The 15,476-nt window shown below is 45.1% G+C and overlaps 1 protein-coding gene across 1 annotated transcript in view; it reads left to right on the top strand.

The window, feature by feature from the left end:
- The window catches only part of LOC134398325 (lysocardiolipin acyltransferase 1-like), a 98,726-nt gene that overhangs the window by 69,546 nt on the left and 13,704 nt on the right, over window positions 1-15,476 (top strand). Inside the window, exon 5 of the mRNA XM_063125604.1 lies at window positions 6,931-7,047. Coding sequence (XP_062981674.1) covers window positions 6,931-7,047 — 117 coding nt within the window. The remainder of the gene's footprint in view (window positions 1-6,930; window positions 7,048-15,476) is intronic.

The raw sequence follows: 15,476 nt of genomic DNA, 5'->3' as shown, positions 1-15,476 counted from the left end.
GGCGTGCATGTGGACACGTGGATAAGCTATCATGGTGCTGAGTTTGAGGTTTCTAACGTGCAAATTGACGGAGCTATCTAAAGGGGTGTGAATTAGGGTTATGGGAGGTGCGTTAGAGGGTAGAGCCGCGCCAAAAATCAGGGGATGATGGGATTTGCTTGCAACTTGGCGTGCATGTGGACACATGGATAAGCTGCCCTGGTGCCGAGTTTGAGGTTTGTAACATGCAAATTGACGGAGCTATCCCAAGGGGTGTGAATGGGGTGCCCGATTTTCAAAAATTCGCCAAAAATCAGGGGATGATGGGATTGCCTTGAAACTTGGCGTGTGTGTGTATACGCCCATGAGGTGTCATGGTGCCAAACGTGAGGTTTCTAACTTCAACGGAAAAAAAGTTGTTTACTTTTTTAGCTTTCAATGCAACCCTATGGGGGGGCAAAAACGGAGCTCCGGATCCGATCCGGAGCTCCGGGCGGAGCGGAGCGGAAGTGGGCGGAGCGGGGGCGGGGCGGAGCGACCCGCTCCGAAAAATGGCGGATCTGCAAGTGAAGCGGAGCGGGGGGTCCGTGCACACCCCTAGGCAGAAGGTCACCCGCGGTTACATGGTCACGGACGGGGGAGCCAACATGGTGAAGGCGGTGCGCGATGGTGGATTCGAGGGCGTCCGCTGCATCGCGCACGTCTTGAACCTGGTGGTGAGGGATGGCCTTGGGATGGGCAGCAGCAAGCCCAACCTCGGTCCCCTGTCCGGGATCCGTAACCTCCTGGAGAGCTGCAGAAAGGTGGCAGGCCATTTCCACCACAGCGTCAAGGGCAGTCGCTTGCTGCGGGAGAAGCAGGAGGAGTTGAATCTCCCGCAGCACAGGCTAGTGCAGGATGTGGTGACACGCTGGAACTCCACCTACCTGATGCTGGAGCGGATGGTGGAGCAACAGCGTGCCATCCACGACTTGTTCAGGGTCAGGGACATGGGCGTCCACCACATGGGCAAGCAGCAGTGGGATGCCATGTCCCAGCTGGTGGCAGTCCTCAAGCCGTTCCTGAACGCCACCGAGACCCTGAGCAAAAGCTCTGCCCTCCTCAGCCAGGTGATCCCTGTATGCAGGCATCTCCAGAAACAGATGGGCGACTTTCTGGAGTACAGGGATCCCGTCACCGGCAGGCGCTTCGAGCCTGAGGTCCGCGAAGCGGTGACTAGGCTGAGGGACGGCGTGACGCGGAGGCTGGAGCCCATCCAAACCGACAGGGTCCACATGTTGGCAGCCATGTGCGACCCTCGTGTGAAGGATGGGCTTTGTGGGCCAAATAGCAGGCAGCACTGGGTGGAAACGCTGGTGGGCGAAGTGCGGGCAGCATGGGCCAAGAGGGTGGGGCAGAGTGAGGCAGAGGAGCAGGCCACCCCTCCCCGCAGCAGCACCAGCAGCACCAGCAGCAGCCTCACGTGCATCCCTCCCAGCAGCAGCACAGGCGAGGGGTATTGGGAAGAGGCTCTGCACACCGTGTTTGGGCAGAGACCCTCCCCAGCCACCAGCCAGGATGACGCTGCAACCACCGTGCAGCGTTACCTGTCAGAGCCCATTGAGGACTCCTCCATGGACCCCCTGGCCTACTGGTCATCCCGTTTTCAGATTTGGCCGGACCTGTCGCGGGTGGCCATGGATCGACTCAGCTGCCCACCCACCAGTGTTCCAAGCGAGAGGGTGTTCTCTATGGCGGGCGACATAGTGACCCCTCACCGCTCTCGCTTGGAGCCGGACTTGGTGGAGCAGCTGGTCTTTCTGAAGGGCAATCTACCCCTGCTGGGATATCCCACCCTCAAGCCCTCGTGGGAGTGACAGGCAGGCTCCCTTTAATTCCACCCCTCCTTTGGTTGGCAGGCACACTACAGTTCAGGCAGGCTGGTTTTTTCTTTTTATTATTATTTTTATTATATTTTTCTTATTCTTATTCTTATTCTTATTCTTATTATTATTATTATTATTATTATTATGTGGCTGTGTTACAGTTCACAACATCAACTCTGAATCATTCGATTCGTCTCTGTACGCACTAGGCAGAGTTTGTCACCGTGCGTGTGTGTGACTGACTGTGAGGGCAAAGCACCGCACTTGAGTTCATTTCATTTCTGTGGCGTCCGGTACAGCTTAGTCAACTCATCCGGATAGTTTTCCACCCAGTTCCAAAAGACTCCATGATTGACTGCACGTGTTTAGGTGAGGTGCAAGCAGGGGGCAAGGCAATGCCTGGCACCACCACCACTAGCCAGGCTGCCTCTCTCCAGCAGTCCACGGGTCGCCCTTTGGAGTGCCCTTGGCTGGGAGTGGAAGACGTACTCCCTGATCCAGAAGTATGGTTTTTTGAGAAGCAAGCTGTCACTTGAACTCATGAGCCTCTGTGCAAAAGCTGTCCTTGTGTGTATGGTTGTGAGTGTTACTGCAGCTGCCTGTCTCGCTGCGAAAATGAAACAGGCGAGTCCTCGCCTTTGAGAAGCAACCTTTCACTTGAACTCATGGAAGTCATTGACTTCAGCACAGCCACTACATAGAGGCTGTGGTCCTCCAGGATCTGGGTGACTCCATCAGTGTGCTGATTTTGAGAAGCAACCTTTCACTTAAACTCATTCAGTTCCCCAATTGAGGGTGAGGGAGGTTACACTCCAGCAGTCCACGGGTCGCCCTTTGGAAAGCTCAGGGATCAGATGCACTATTCGTGATCCAGTCTGGTGATTTTTGGAGAAGCAAGCTGTCACTTCAACTCATGGACTTCCCCAATTGCGGCTGGTACTCCAACAGTCCACCGAACTCCCATAGCACAGCCACTTAGTGCATAGGGACAGTTTAAGTTTCCTGAGAAGTGAGCTCTCACTTCGACTCATGACAGCCATTGACTTCCCCAATTGAGGGAGGTACTCCAGTAGTCCACCGATCTCCCATAGCACAGCCACTTAGTGCGTACGGACAGTTTAAGTTTCCTGAGAAGTGAGCTTTCACTTCGACTCATGACAGCCATTGACTTTACCAGCCACTTTGTGTGGGATGCTGTGGTCCTCCAGGATGTGGGGATTAGTAGCAGTAGCTGGTCCAGCTTCTCTCCCCGGTCTCGTCCCACCCCTCTTCCGCTGTAACCCTCTCTTTGAGAAGCAAGCTGTCACTTCAACTCATGGACTTCCCCTCAGAGAAAAAGCTAAGCTCCAGCAGTCGACCGATCGCCCGTAGCACAGCCACTACGTTTCCTGAGAAGTGAGCTCTCACTTCAACTCGTCTTGTAGTGCGCCCGCCGAGTTGAGCACAGCCACTACAGTGGAGGCGCCTGCCCGCCTGCCTGGGAGCCGTCCTTGTGAGGTAGCTGGATCTGCTGGGACTGACTCCCCCGCAGATCTATGGCTTACTTGTGCAAGGTACCAGCTTTTCTGGGCCCGCCAACCCATGCCTGCCTGCCTGTCTGCCCGCCTCCCCCGGTTTGCTGCTGTGGTGGGGCATCTGCCAGGACTGACTCCTCGCCTGCTCTGCCTGCCTGGTGCCTGGGAGATGGGCTTTGCGGTTCGTGCCCAGCACCCTCCGGCACGCTTGCTCCCAGTCGTCCTCCTCTGTGCCCCTCAAGGCGTAACTGCTGGCTTAGAAAGAAAGAACCAGCCATCTTTGCCTCACTTGCTCCTTGCGCCCGCTTACGGGTTGGTTTGCTATGCGTTAGTGCTCAAGCCATCCTTGCGGCACTACAATGCATGCTGCCTGCCTGCCTGCCTGCCTGCTTTCCCTCCCTTCTCCCCTTCCCGCCTTGCAGGGATGGTGGATGTGTCTTGCTTTGACTCAGGGGAGAAGTCCTTCCTGCGCTCACTTAGACTTTATCAAGTTCAATAATCCCTTTTTCAAATGTGCAAGAAGATTTAGGGTTATCTCGTGGCATGTTGGGATTGCCTTAGAACTGGCCCCATTGAGCTGTCTGCAATTGCAACTTTAAATCCCTGACATACTGGAGTGTCCGAATTTCAAAACTTCCCCTAACATCAGGGGATGATGGGATTGCCTTGAAACTTGCTGTCCATGGGGACACATGGGTAAGCTGTCATGGGACCAAAGGATAGGTTTCTAACATGCAAATTGACGTAGTTGTAGAATGGGACTTGATTTGGGGTGAGTTAAAAAGTTTAAGCCGCGCCAAAAATCAGGGGATGATGGGATTGCCTTGAGTGTGGGCGTCCCTGTGGACACATGGATAAGCTATCATGGTGGTGAGTTTGAGGTTTCTAATATGCAAATTGACGGAGCTATCCCAAGGGGTGTGAATGGGGTGCCCGATTTTCAAAAATTCGCCAAAAATCAGGGGATGATGGGATTACCTTGAAACTTGGCGTCCATGTGGACAAGTGGATAAGCTATCCTGGTGCCAACTTTGAGGTTTCTAACATGCAAATTGACGTAGTTGTAGAATGGGACAATTTGGGGTGAGTTAAGCCATGCCAAAAATCAGGGGATGATGGGATTGCCTTGAGTGTGGGCGTCCCTGTGGACACATGGATAAGCTGTCCTGGTGCCGAGTTTGAGGTTTCTAACATGCAAATTGACGGAGCTATCCCAAGGGGTGTGAATGGGGTGCCCGATTTTCAAAAATTCCCCAAAAATCAGGGGATGATGGGATTGCCTTGAAACTTGGCGTCCATGTGGACACGTGGATAAGCTATCATGGTGCTGAGTTTGAGGTTTCTAACGTGCAAATTGACGGAGCTATCTAAAGGGGTGTGAATTAGGGTTATGGGTGGTGCGTTAGAGGGTAGAGCCGCGCCAAAAATCAGGGGATGATGGGACTGCCTTGAGTCTGGGCATCCATGTGGACACATGGATAAGCTGCCCTGGTGCCGAGTTTGAGGTTTCTAACATGCAAATTGACGGAGCTATCCCAAGGGGTGTGAATGGGGTGCCCGATTTTCAAAAATTCGCCAAAAATCAGGGGATGATGGGATTGCCTTGAAACTTGGCGTGTGTATGTATACGCCCATGAGGTGTCATGGTGCCAAACGTGAGGTTTCTAACTTCAACGGAAAAAAAGTTGTTTACTTTTTTAGCTTTCAATGCAACCCTATGGGGGGGAAAAACAGAGCTCCGGATCCGGATCCGGAGCTCCGAGCGGAGCGGAGCGGAAGTGGGCGGAGCGGGGGCGGAGCGGAGCGACCCGCTCCGGAAAATGGCGGATCTGCAAGTGAAGCGGAGCCGGGGGTCCGTGCACACCCCTACTGAAAAGTGTACTTCAGAATGGATTTTATGCAGTGTGTTAAGTAGTAAAGAGCTTGAGTCACATTCACACCATCTGAACACTACCAACATTACATCCAAGATATTAAATAGGAGCAAACAACTAAGAGCTCAATCCTGTGGCCCTCAGACAGCATTTTGGAGGACCATTGGATAATTCTCATTCCTGGATCTGAAGTCAGAGACTGCAGCAGTCTGGTCCCACTGGTGCAATGGAAAATTGGGAACACAGCTGCAGTAAAAGCAGGTGCTTTTTTTTTTTTTTTTACAATTACGGTCATGGAGCTTGTGTCGAGTATGGAAGAAGTTGAAGGCGTTCCCCACCCCCCACCCCATCTTATGTGTGAGAGCCACAAAGTTCAATTATTCTTAGATCATGTTGCCAGGCAAAGTAATGCTGTGCAACGGAAGTTAACAAGTGGCTCTTTTACTTCTACATGCTCCATCATGAATAGAATGAATAATTAACCAAATTCAAATGTTTCTTCTTGCGTACGACAGCTGGACTTATGTTGGGAATTAAATTTAAAAAATTGAAATTTGTTTCTGTAAGGCAGATAAGATAGAAGGGACAGTATACATTCTTATGACAAGGATTATCATATTCTGGTCGGGCACCTTCTCCAGAAATGATGTGATTTTATGTCACTTTATCCAACTTTTCACCATATTTTTTATGAAGTGTAAATTCAGTCTGGAATGTTTACAGTAAATTCATTACTCTCCTTCTCCTAGTTTTTAATTATTTTGTACATTTTCTTTGCCTTGTTAGCTTTTCAGGTTATCTGAGCAGGGCCTAGTTGCTTTTAACAGAGGTCTGCACTGACCATGAGATTTGACTCTGACCCCAATTTGGTGATTCATAAAGCTGCTTGGACTCATTTGCACATCATCCACTTTGACACAGTACCGTACCCGAGTTGAGATTCGGAAATTCAAGGCTTCATGCCTCTCATTGACTATCATAAGGGGTGGGGGAAATGGCTTTAAACGAGGCATAATAGCACCTCAGGAGGGGCTTAAATCTGCCAAATTTCAAAAAATTGATATAATGGTTTTTGTGCTGCCAACCTTTACTTTTTAATGGAACTGCAGATAGCCCCACCTGTTGTTTGGTGAGCAGTTGCAGCATTGTTGGCTGCTGGGTCTACTAAGGAAGCCTTCTGGGGAGTCTAGGTGGGCTTTGTGTCAAGATGCCTGTGCCGTTTTGCTAATGGAAGCTGCTGACCAAGGTTGCATAGTTGTTCTTATTTTTTGTCTCTTTATCCATGCCTTCCTCCTGGATCTCTGTCTGGTCAGGATGTCTGCCTGTTTGCTCTCAGATAATTTCTTGTAGCTAGAATACTTGCCGTCATTTGGCAAAAGACTTTGGGTTTGGTTCTGTTGCTGGCCCCACTCACGAAGTCCTTGGGACTACCTTTGGCCCAAACTCTGGGGTTGAACCCTGCCAGTTTGCCCCCGCATGATAACAACTGGACATGGAGAATAAAGATTTTACATGTTTATGTAAGGAAGCAAAACAAGTATTATTTCGTGGCATTATTAATCTAAAGAAAAGCACACTCTTATAATCTCCTTCATCCCTTGCTGCACTGATGTACTCTGTGATGCTAAAATCTTCTAAAGCTTAGTCACTACACTGATTTTAATCAATGTTTTTCATGCCTTTTATACTTTTTTGTAGACAACACCAAAGCCCGCAGTAATAATTACGCTGAGAAGAATGGACTTCAGAAATATGAATATGTCTTGCACCCAAGAACTACAGGCTTCACTTTTATAGTGGAACGTCTAAGAGACGGTAATGGTACTTTATATATGTTTTCCTCTTCTTGTCATCTCAAAATAACTTAGAGAAAGGAATGTACTTTATTTATTTGTTTTATTATAATTCCTTATATCACACCTTTCAGGATAAAATCCTACTAAGACAGTTTACAGGTCAGATAGCAATACACTAATAAAAACCACTATAAAGCAATATTTAAAATAACTCATAAGGATCTATCCCACAGGGCAGTCGATGGTAGAAAACCTTGTGGGGGAAGGGAGAGACCTTCCTGTTAGAGCAGGGGCCTGTTCTGGTGTAGGGAAACATAAATCAAGGTTGGCCTTGGGGCGAACTATACAGTACATGCAAATAGCAAGGCGCAGATTTAATTTTTTAAAAAAAATGGATGGAAAGTGATGGACACTGTGATGTTTAGGGGACAAGGAGGAGCTTAGCACTTTCCCTGGTGGCATTTTTCTGGTGAAACTAACACCCTCCAGTGAAACAAACTTCAAAGTGATCTTGATAGGCTGGAGTGCTGGGCTGAAAACAACAGAATGAAATTTAATAGGGATAAATGCCAAGTTCTACATTTAGGGAATAGAAACCAAATGCACAGTTACAAGATGGGGGACACTTGGCTCAGCAATACTACAAACGAGAAAGATCTTGGAATTGTTGTAGATCACAAGCTGAATATGAGCCAACAGTGCGATATGGCTGCAAGAAAGGCAAATGCTATTTTGGGCTGCATTAATAGAAGTATAGCTTCCAAATCACGTGAGGTACTGGTTCCTCTCTATTCGGCCCTGGTTAGGCCTCATCTAGAGTATTGCGTCCAGTTCTGGGCTCCAGAATTCAAGAAGGATGCAGACAAGCTGGAGCGTGTTCAGAAGAGGGCAACCAGGATGATCAGAGGTCTAGAAACAAAGCCCTATGAAGAGAGACTGAAAGAACTGGGCATGTTTAGCCTGGAGAAGAGAAGATTGAGGGGAGACATGATAGCACTCTTCAAATACTTAAAAGGTTGTCACACAGAGGAGGGCCAGGATCTCTTCTCGATCCTCCCAGAGTGCAGGACACGGAATAACAGGCTCAAGTTAAAGGAAGCCAGATTCCGGCTGGACATCAGGAAAAACTTCCTGACTGTTAGAGCAGTGCGACGGTGGAATCAGCTACCTAGGGAGGTTGTGGGCTCTCCCACACTAGAGGCCTTCAAGAGGCAGCTGGACAACCATCTGTCAGGGATGCTTTAGGGTGGATTCCTGCATTGAGCAGGGGGTTGGACTCGATGGCCTTGTAGGCCCCTTCCAACTCTGCTATTCTATGATTCTATGTTTCCTCATAAAGTTCCAGATGTGTATTTACAAATGCAGATCCCCACAAGGGTAAAAACAGCCAGGGGAGATTTCAAACAGGGGGGAAAAAAGGCTGCTGGAGAAAGATTTAAGGTCCCTCTCTCTTATTCCACCCAAAATCACAGCCTGTAAAACAAAAGTAAATGTGTATCTTTAAGTGTATAATGTTAATTCAGTCAGCATTTTATTTTTATTTCAAGGCCTGCAAAAGAGACTTACAAATAGGTCACTCTTATGCAGGAATCCACTTATTAGTCATTTTCACTGTTCTCTTCATTTACCTGTTCCATATTTAATTAAGGTGGAATTGCTTTCTATTCTTCAAATATATGTATGTATGTATGTATGCTTGCACACACAGGTAGATCAGGTTTTGTTGTAGGTTTCTGCTGTACTTAGCAACAAAGTGTTCATGACGTCAAAACAATACTCCCACAGATACCCACAGAATGAAATGGGGAAGTATTTCTAGTGGCCTCAGTTGGCAGTGCAGACAACAGGGACAGCGTGGCCACCCTGTGGTCTCCATAGATAGTAAAGATTTTCAAGGGCGGCTTACAGAACAGTCCTTGGGGAGGCTAACTGGCCCTCTCACTCCTCCAGCTCTTCTCCCAATTGAGCATATGTATTTCTGGTATAATGAAGGCAGCTTGTAGAAGGATCTGCTGCTTGCAAGCCAACTCAGGCTCTCATGTTCCTAGGCTAAGCTTGTCCTGCCTGTACTAATATCCTTTCCTTCTTGAAATATATTTTATTGATGTTATTAGAGTTGAAGTTGGCACTTAAATATTGGCATAAATTTCCATTAGTTTGAATGGAATAGTGCAGGTGCATTAAGGGACATGCCTGTGTGCATCCAACCTATTTTGTATGCATTGTTAACATTTAGTGGATTTACATATTACCTACAATGACAGTGGTTGGGCTCACACAACTCCTTAACCCACCCAGTGTGGGTTGTTGTTGAACCGTGGGTTACTGTCTGAACACAGCATGTTTTCTGCAGGATTGCTTATTAACCACCCTGAACAACCAACAACAATCCATGAGTTCTCAAGGTGGCTTGATTGAGAAAAATAAACCAACTGCATGGTTTACAAACCACCCTAAGGAAAACATGGTGCATTCAGACAACACGATAACCCATGGTGGGTCAGTGTGTTGTGTGAACCTAGCCGGTATGCAGGAAACAGCTTTAGCATGACATAGTGCTTTGTGTCACTGAAAATTGTGAGAGTTTCAGTAGTGGTAATTTTTATTTCACTTCAGTTTGTTGTGCTTCAAAAACACAAATGGATGGAAATTCCAGCGCTCAGGCATTGAAATGGCATCTTTGTCAATTCCCTGATCCAAAGAGAGGGGAATTTATAGATATTGTGTTCCCTCTTTTACTGCATTACATCTAGTGTAAAATCCACCGATGGTTAACTCCATGATGAAATAACTCATTGGTCATTCATGCTGTTATTATTTTTTTTGAAGTGATTCCAGACTACATAACACATTGAAAGGTTAATTTTTCTGGCAATAAATCTGTGAGCAGAACCTAACAGGGACCATAAATAGGATGCTGTTATAATATTGGAAGGAGCAAGTGAGCATCAAATAGAAGTGAGCTGATCTGAAATGCAGACATGGGCTAAGAATGTGGCCTAGTCTGACTACTTCTTGGCAGCACATGTATTCAGGTCAGTTTGTTCAGCCAGTTTTTAAATCCAGGACGATGATTTTTTTTTGAGAGGTTCAATGTGTGTATAATAAAGGAGTCTTCTGAACTTTCCACCATGATCCCAGGTTCCTTTCCACAGCATCATAGCAAACATCATAATCATTTGTAGCGTTGTCATCAGAAGACAACTCAACTTAAGGTGGACTTCTTCGATGATCTCATCACCACAAGCACCAGCCAATACATCATCATTATCATCAATTTATTTATTACATACTGCCAAGCAACAACAATAAAAGTGCATTTTGAACAGCACCATGTACATTGATGGTGCTATCTAAATAAATAAATAAATAAATAATAATAATAATAATAATAATAATAATTGAAGTTAAACCCCCACAGAAGTAGTAATATGAATTGGCTGTTAATCGACTTAAACTTTTTTTGCAGCGTATCTGTGTGTGTGTGTGTAAGTGTAAATAATTGCCAAGGTAACTAATTCCTGAACATCCTCCATTAAAATCATGTAAGAAATTCATTTGCTGCCCCAGTAAGTATCGGCTGTAGCTCACGCTAGTCTGAAAGATGACAGGATTAAGAGCAAGGGGAAAAGTTAATTTTCAGGTTGTTATGGTGAAGCCTTCAATATCATACCTCCATCTTGCACACTTTCCCCCTTCTTGTGCATGGATGACAACCTTAAATGCCTCATGCTTTTCTGTGAATAAATTTTGGCTCATGGCAGTTTTCCATTCCTCAGGCTGAAATGCATTCCCTTCAGGCATAAGTACATTATTTAGCTCCAAAAATAGGTCAGTGGCGAAGGGGGAAAATGTCATGAGAAGTTTAATTGCTTTTTTAACTTTGCAAAAATTAATTTCATTTGTCAAGAACCCTGATTAATCTGTATTGCAGGCTGTCGTATGAATGAATTACCTGTTATAATATAAATGCCACTGTTATATGAACCGTAAAAATACTAAGGGAGAATCTGAAGTATTAACCTTCAGAAGTGAGCTATACTCACTTTTTTCTTTTGAGCATTAGCAAGGGCCTAATGTTCACTGATGTAAAATATTGAGCATTACTTCCTATTGCTTTATTTGCTGGGGTTTACTTCAGTCTCACTTACATTAATAGATTTTTCCCTGCTGCATAACAGCCTTTTTTTAAAGGAATGCTTAACCTCTAATCAACTGACGTTCCACTTCCACAGCTGTAGTTTTGATTTCTTGCAGGTATTAGTGGAATTCACAAGTCTAGGGGATTGTTCTTCCCGCTGTAAGGACTGTATCTGCCTTGTACCCTGTCCGCCTCCTTTGTTGGAAAGACTGGATTGCGTATTTGCACATTTGCATTACAATTTTATTTTATTTATTTTATTTGCATTTCTATACCACCCCAATAGCCAAAGCTGTCTGGGTGGTTTACAAAAAGATTAAAACAATTAAAAACGATATGCAAAATTTACAACCATAAAACCATGCAGTATACACCAGAAGAACTATAAACTATAAGCTGTCTGCTGAACCTAAAAACAGATCTGGAATTGGTTAGGCTAATCACATATTATTAAATGCCCGGGGAAAAGTGAAAAGTCTTGACCTGGCACCAAAAAGATAGCAACGTTGGCCCTAGGCAGGCCTCATCAGGGAGATTATCCCAAAATTGTGGGGCCACCACAGGAAAGGCCCTCTCCCTTGTTGCCATCTTCCGAGCCTCTCTTGGAGTAGGCACCTGGAAGAGGACCTTAGATGCTGAGCATAGTGTACGAGTAGGTTCATATCAGGAGAGGCATTCCATCAAGTCCTATGAATGTAAAGGAGAAATATTATAGTTGGTTTTAGAGTCTTACTAATGTACGATTCCTGAGATTCACCTGAGATACCTGTTGATCCTCTGAGACAAATGTTAAAAAAATGGTGTAGTGCAGGGGTGGGCAACCTGGTGCTGTCCAGATGTTTTGGACTACAATTCCCATCAGCTCCAGCCAACATGGTTAGTGGTCAGAAATTGTGGGAGGTTTAATCTAAAACACCTGGTGAAGTGCAATATATGAAAGAAATCCAGAAAAATGTGAACTCAGATGCATTTTATATTATAGTAATAGCAACTGGATCTAGTACCTAAGTAATTTTCTTTTGAATATTTGCCTTTATTTGTGTATCTTAGTTAGAATTTATTTATTTATTTATTGCATTTCTATACCGCCCAATAGTCGAAGCTTAAAGACAACCTTAGATTTCTGTGTAAACCAGCAAACAACAATATAACATGATATATAATAGATTATAATTATGTATGTAAAGCATGTCCAGCTTCCTGTTTCATATGATAAACTTAAATATAATAAAAGTAATAATAGTAATAATAATAATAATGTGTATTATCAAAACAGTTAACAAAAATACAAATACAATAAACATTGAAATAGAAAACATTAAATACAGCATTAGAGATAGCAAACTGAGCTGCAGCTATAATTGCCAATTCTTTCCAGATGCTCTTGTAAATTGAACTGGCTTGAGAGTCTTTGTGAATGTCAAGAAAGGACTAGCTAGTCAACCCAGTGTGCTGCTGCTGTTAAAAAGGCAAACTCCATGTTAGGCATAATTAGCAAAGGAATTGAGAATAAAACTGCCAGTATCATACTGCCTTTATGGTGTGACCATACTTGGAATACTGGCCTAATCTACACCAGCAGGACATTGTACAATGAAAGCAGTATATAAAAGGCAGGAGCCACACTACTGCTCTATAGTAGTATTGAAGCGCACTGAAAACTGTTGAGGCCCATTGACACATACCATATACTGCTTTCATAGTGCTATATCCTGCTTGGTGTAGATTAGGCCTCTGTGTACAGTTCTGGTCACCCTGTCTAAAAAATGATATTTGTGGAGCTGGAAGAAGTGCAGAAAAGGGCAACTAAAATTATCAAGGGCTGGAGCATCACCCCTATGAGGAAAGGTAAAATCAACTAGGATTGTTTAGCTTAAGAAAAAAAGACAAATATGGGGAGGTGTACAAAATTATGCAGGTGTGGAGAATGTGGATAGGAAGATATTTTTCTCCCTCTCCCATAATACTAGAACCCAATGGGGTCATCCCATGAAGCTGATTGATGGGAGATTCAGGAAAAATAAAAGGAAGTACTTCTTCACACTGTGCATAGTTAAACTCTGGAATTCACTACCAGAAGATGTGGTGGTAGCCACCAATTTGGATGGCTTTCAAAGAGGGTTGGATAAATTCCTGGAGGAGAAGGCTATCAATGGCTACTAGTCCAGATGGCTATGTGCTGCCTCCAGTAATGGAGGCAGTGTGCCTGTGTGCACCAGTTGCTGGGGAACTTGGGTGGGAAGGTGCTCTTGCACTCATGTCCTGCTTGTGGTTTTCCTGGGGACAGCTGGTTGGCCACTTTGTGAACAGACTAGATAGACCCTTGGTCTGATCCAACATGGCTCTTCTTATGTTCTTCTTGGGTGGGGAGTTCTAGAAGCAGATTGTTTCTGTACAGAAGACATCCTTATCTGCAGTGGTAGGGATGATAAACAGGCTGTCCTCTAACTATCTCAAAGAATTGAGGGGAATATATACGAAGAGGTACTGCTCTGGACCTGAGCCTTAGAACTGTAAAAGGTAACAGCATCAGTTTGAATTGAGCCCAGAAACAATTTGGTCATTAACACAGCTCCTTAAGAATATGTGCTATGCGAGCCCTATTTCAGAAATCAAGGCATTATATTGCTGATGAACAATGGAAGTTTCTGGATGCTCTTCAAAAGCAGCCTCTGAGCATATTTGAGTAATCCAACCTAGAAGAGTTGCCACAGTATGAATTATATGGCTAAGCCTTTGTTTCCCAGGAAAAGGTGCAGTTGGCATTCATGGGTCTCCCTGCCCCCACCCCCACCCGGGCACCATGTGGCGCTGCTTTCCCCAAGCCCCTCATTGCAGGAACAGAAAGGCATGAAGTATACGTTGTACCGTCGTTAGTAGCCCTGCATCCGATCCTCCCTTATGCTGCGTTGCATAGCGTAGTGTAAGGAACAGATTTTAAGTATGGAGGAGCAATAACTTAAAATACCCTCAACATATCGCTGTATCTCTATTCTTGAATCACATGTTTTAACTACCTAATTAAATACTTAAAGGCAATGCTGGTGGTGGTAGTCCTAGATCTTAATTCATTTTAGGAGTGTGTTGATGAAATTCTGTTGCTTTTGCTGCTAATTCAAATAGGCCCATGTCTGTTGAACCAGTGTTCTGCTTTTCATATAACCATGGTATATATATATATATATATATATATATATATATATATATATATATATAGACTCTTCTATTGCCAATGTCTTGGAATTGGTGGTTTGGCACACAAGTGCAGTGAAGTAATGCCTTATGTTCTGCTGTGTTATTTAAAGGAAATTAAGAGCTTGGTATTTGCCTCCTTGATTGTTCCTAAAGAAGTGAGTCTAAAGAAAGCATTCAAATGAGGAGAGAGCAGTTGCTTAGTGAACCAGCTCGCATTGAAGCATTCTGTATAGAATGCCAGTCATCTGAGGTTCCATTGGATCCCCGCACCCAGTGTTGTTGTTGTTGTTGTTTTTAAAAAGAAGTGGTTCTAGAAAACTCAATGCTATACAGGTTGCATTGGCATTATTGCATTGGCAGAGGCTCAGCTAGATGCACTTACAAGCTGTTCAGCATAACTGCCTGCAGTAATAGCTTTGCACTGTCACTTTCATACCCTGATTTATGTTTTACACTAGTGAATCTCAAGCGTTTGTTTTCTGCCCCAGCAAGTCTTAGGATCAATGTGTTCGCATTCAGCAGCGTTTTATTGCACCTTTTAACACCCGTATCACTTTCAAATACCAATTTAATAACCTGTGTATTTATATACGAGGGAGGTATAGAGCCAGTAGCAGTTCATTCAAGAGAATAATTTGGGCTTGGCGAGCTGAACTAGCCATTGCATAATTATGTTGGTGGAGGAAGGCATCATCTGGGAAGGCCATTGGAAGGAGATGAGCTAGAGAACCTTCAGGGAAGTTTAACGAGAATTCAATTTTTTTCCCCTGTATGTATCATGTATGAAGCTAAACTTGAGCTTAGTGTATTGCCCTGCAAATAATCAAGGGAGAATCAGGGCATGTCTAGACCAGTCATCATTCTGTGGATCGTCCTGGGAATGTCCCTGTGCGTACAGATGACACACAGGGGATCCTGGGAGTAGGGAGGGATGATCCCTCCAGTTCCCTGGGATATTGGCATACACTTTTTTCACATTTCCCCCCGCGGTCCCAGGATGATCGCAAGGACCATGGGTGGTGTGGCTGCACATCCCGGCTTCTTCCTTCTTCTCTGTGAGTAGCAGGGGTCATCATAGGGAAGGAGCAGAGGGCCGTTGGGGGGGAGGGGGG

This window comes from Elgaria multicarinata, chromosome 4 (genome assembly GCF_023053635.1).
Source record: "Elgaria multicarinata webbii isolate HBS135686 ecotype San Diego chromosome 4, rElgMul1.1.pri, whole genome shotgun sequence".
Lineage (NCBI taxonomy): Eukaryota > Metazoa > Chordata > Lepidosauria > Squamata > Anguidae > Elgaria > Elgaria multicarinata.
Note: the sequence above shows the minus strand (reverse complement) of the source record. Positions and strands in the feature narration are given on the sequence as shown.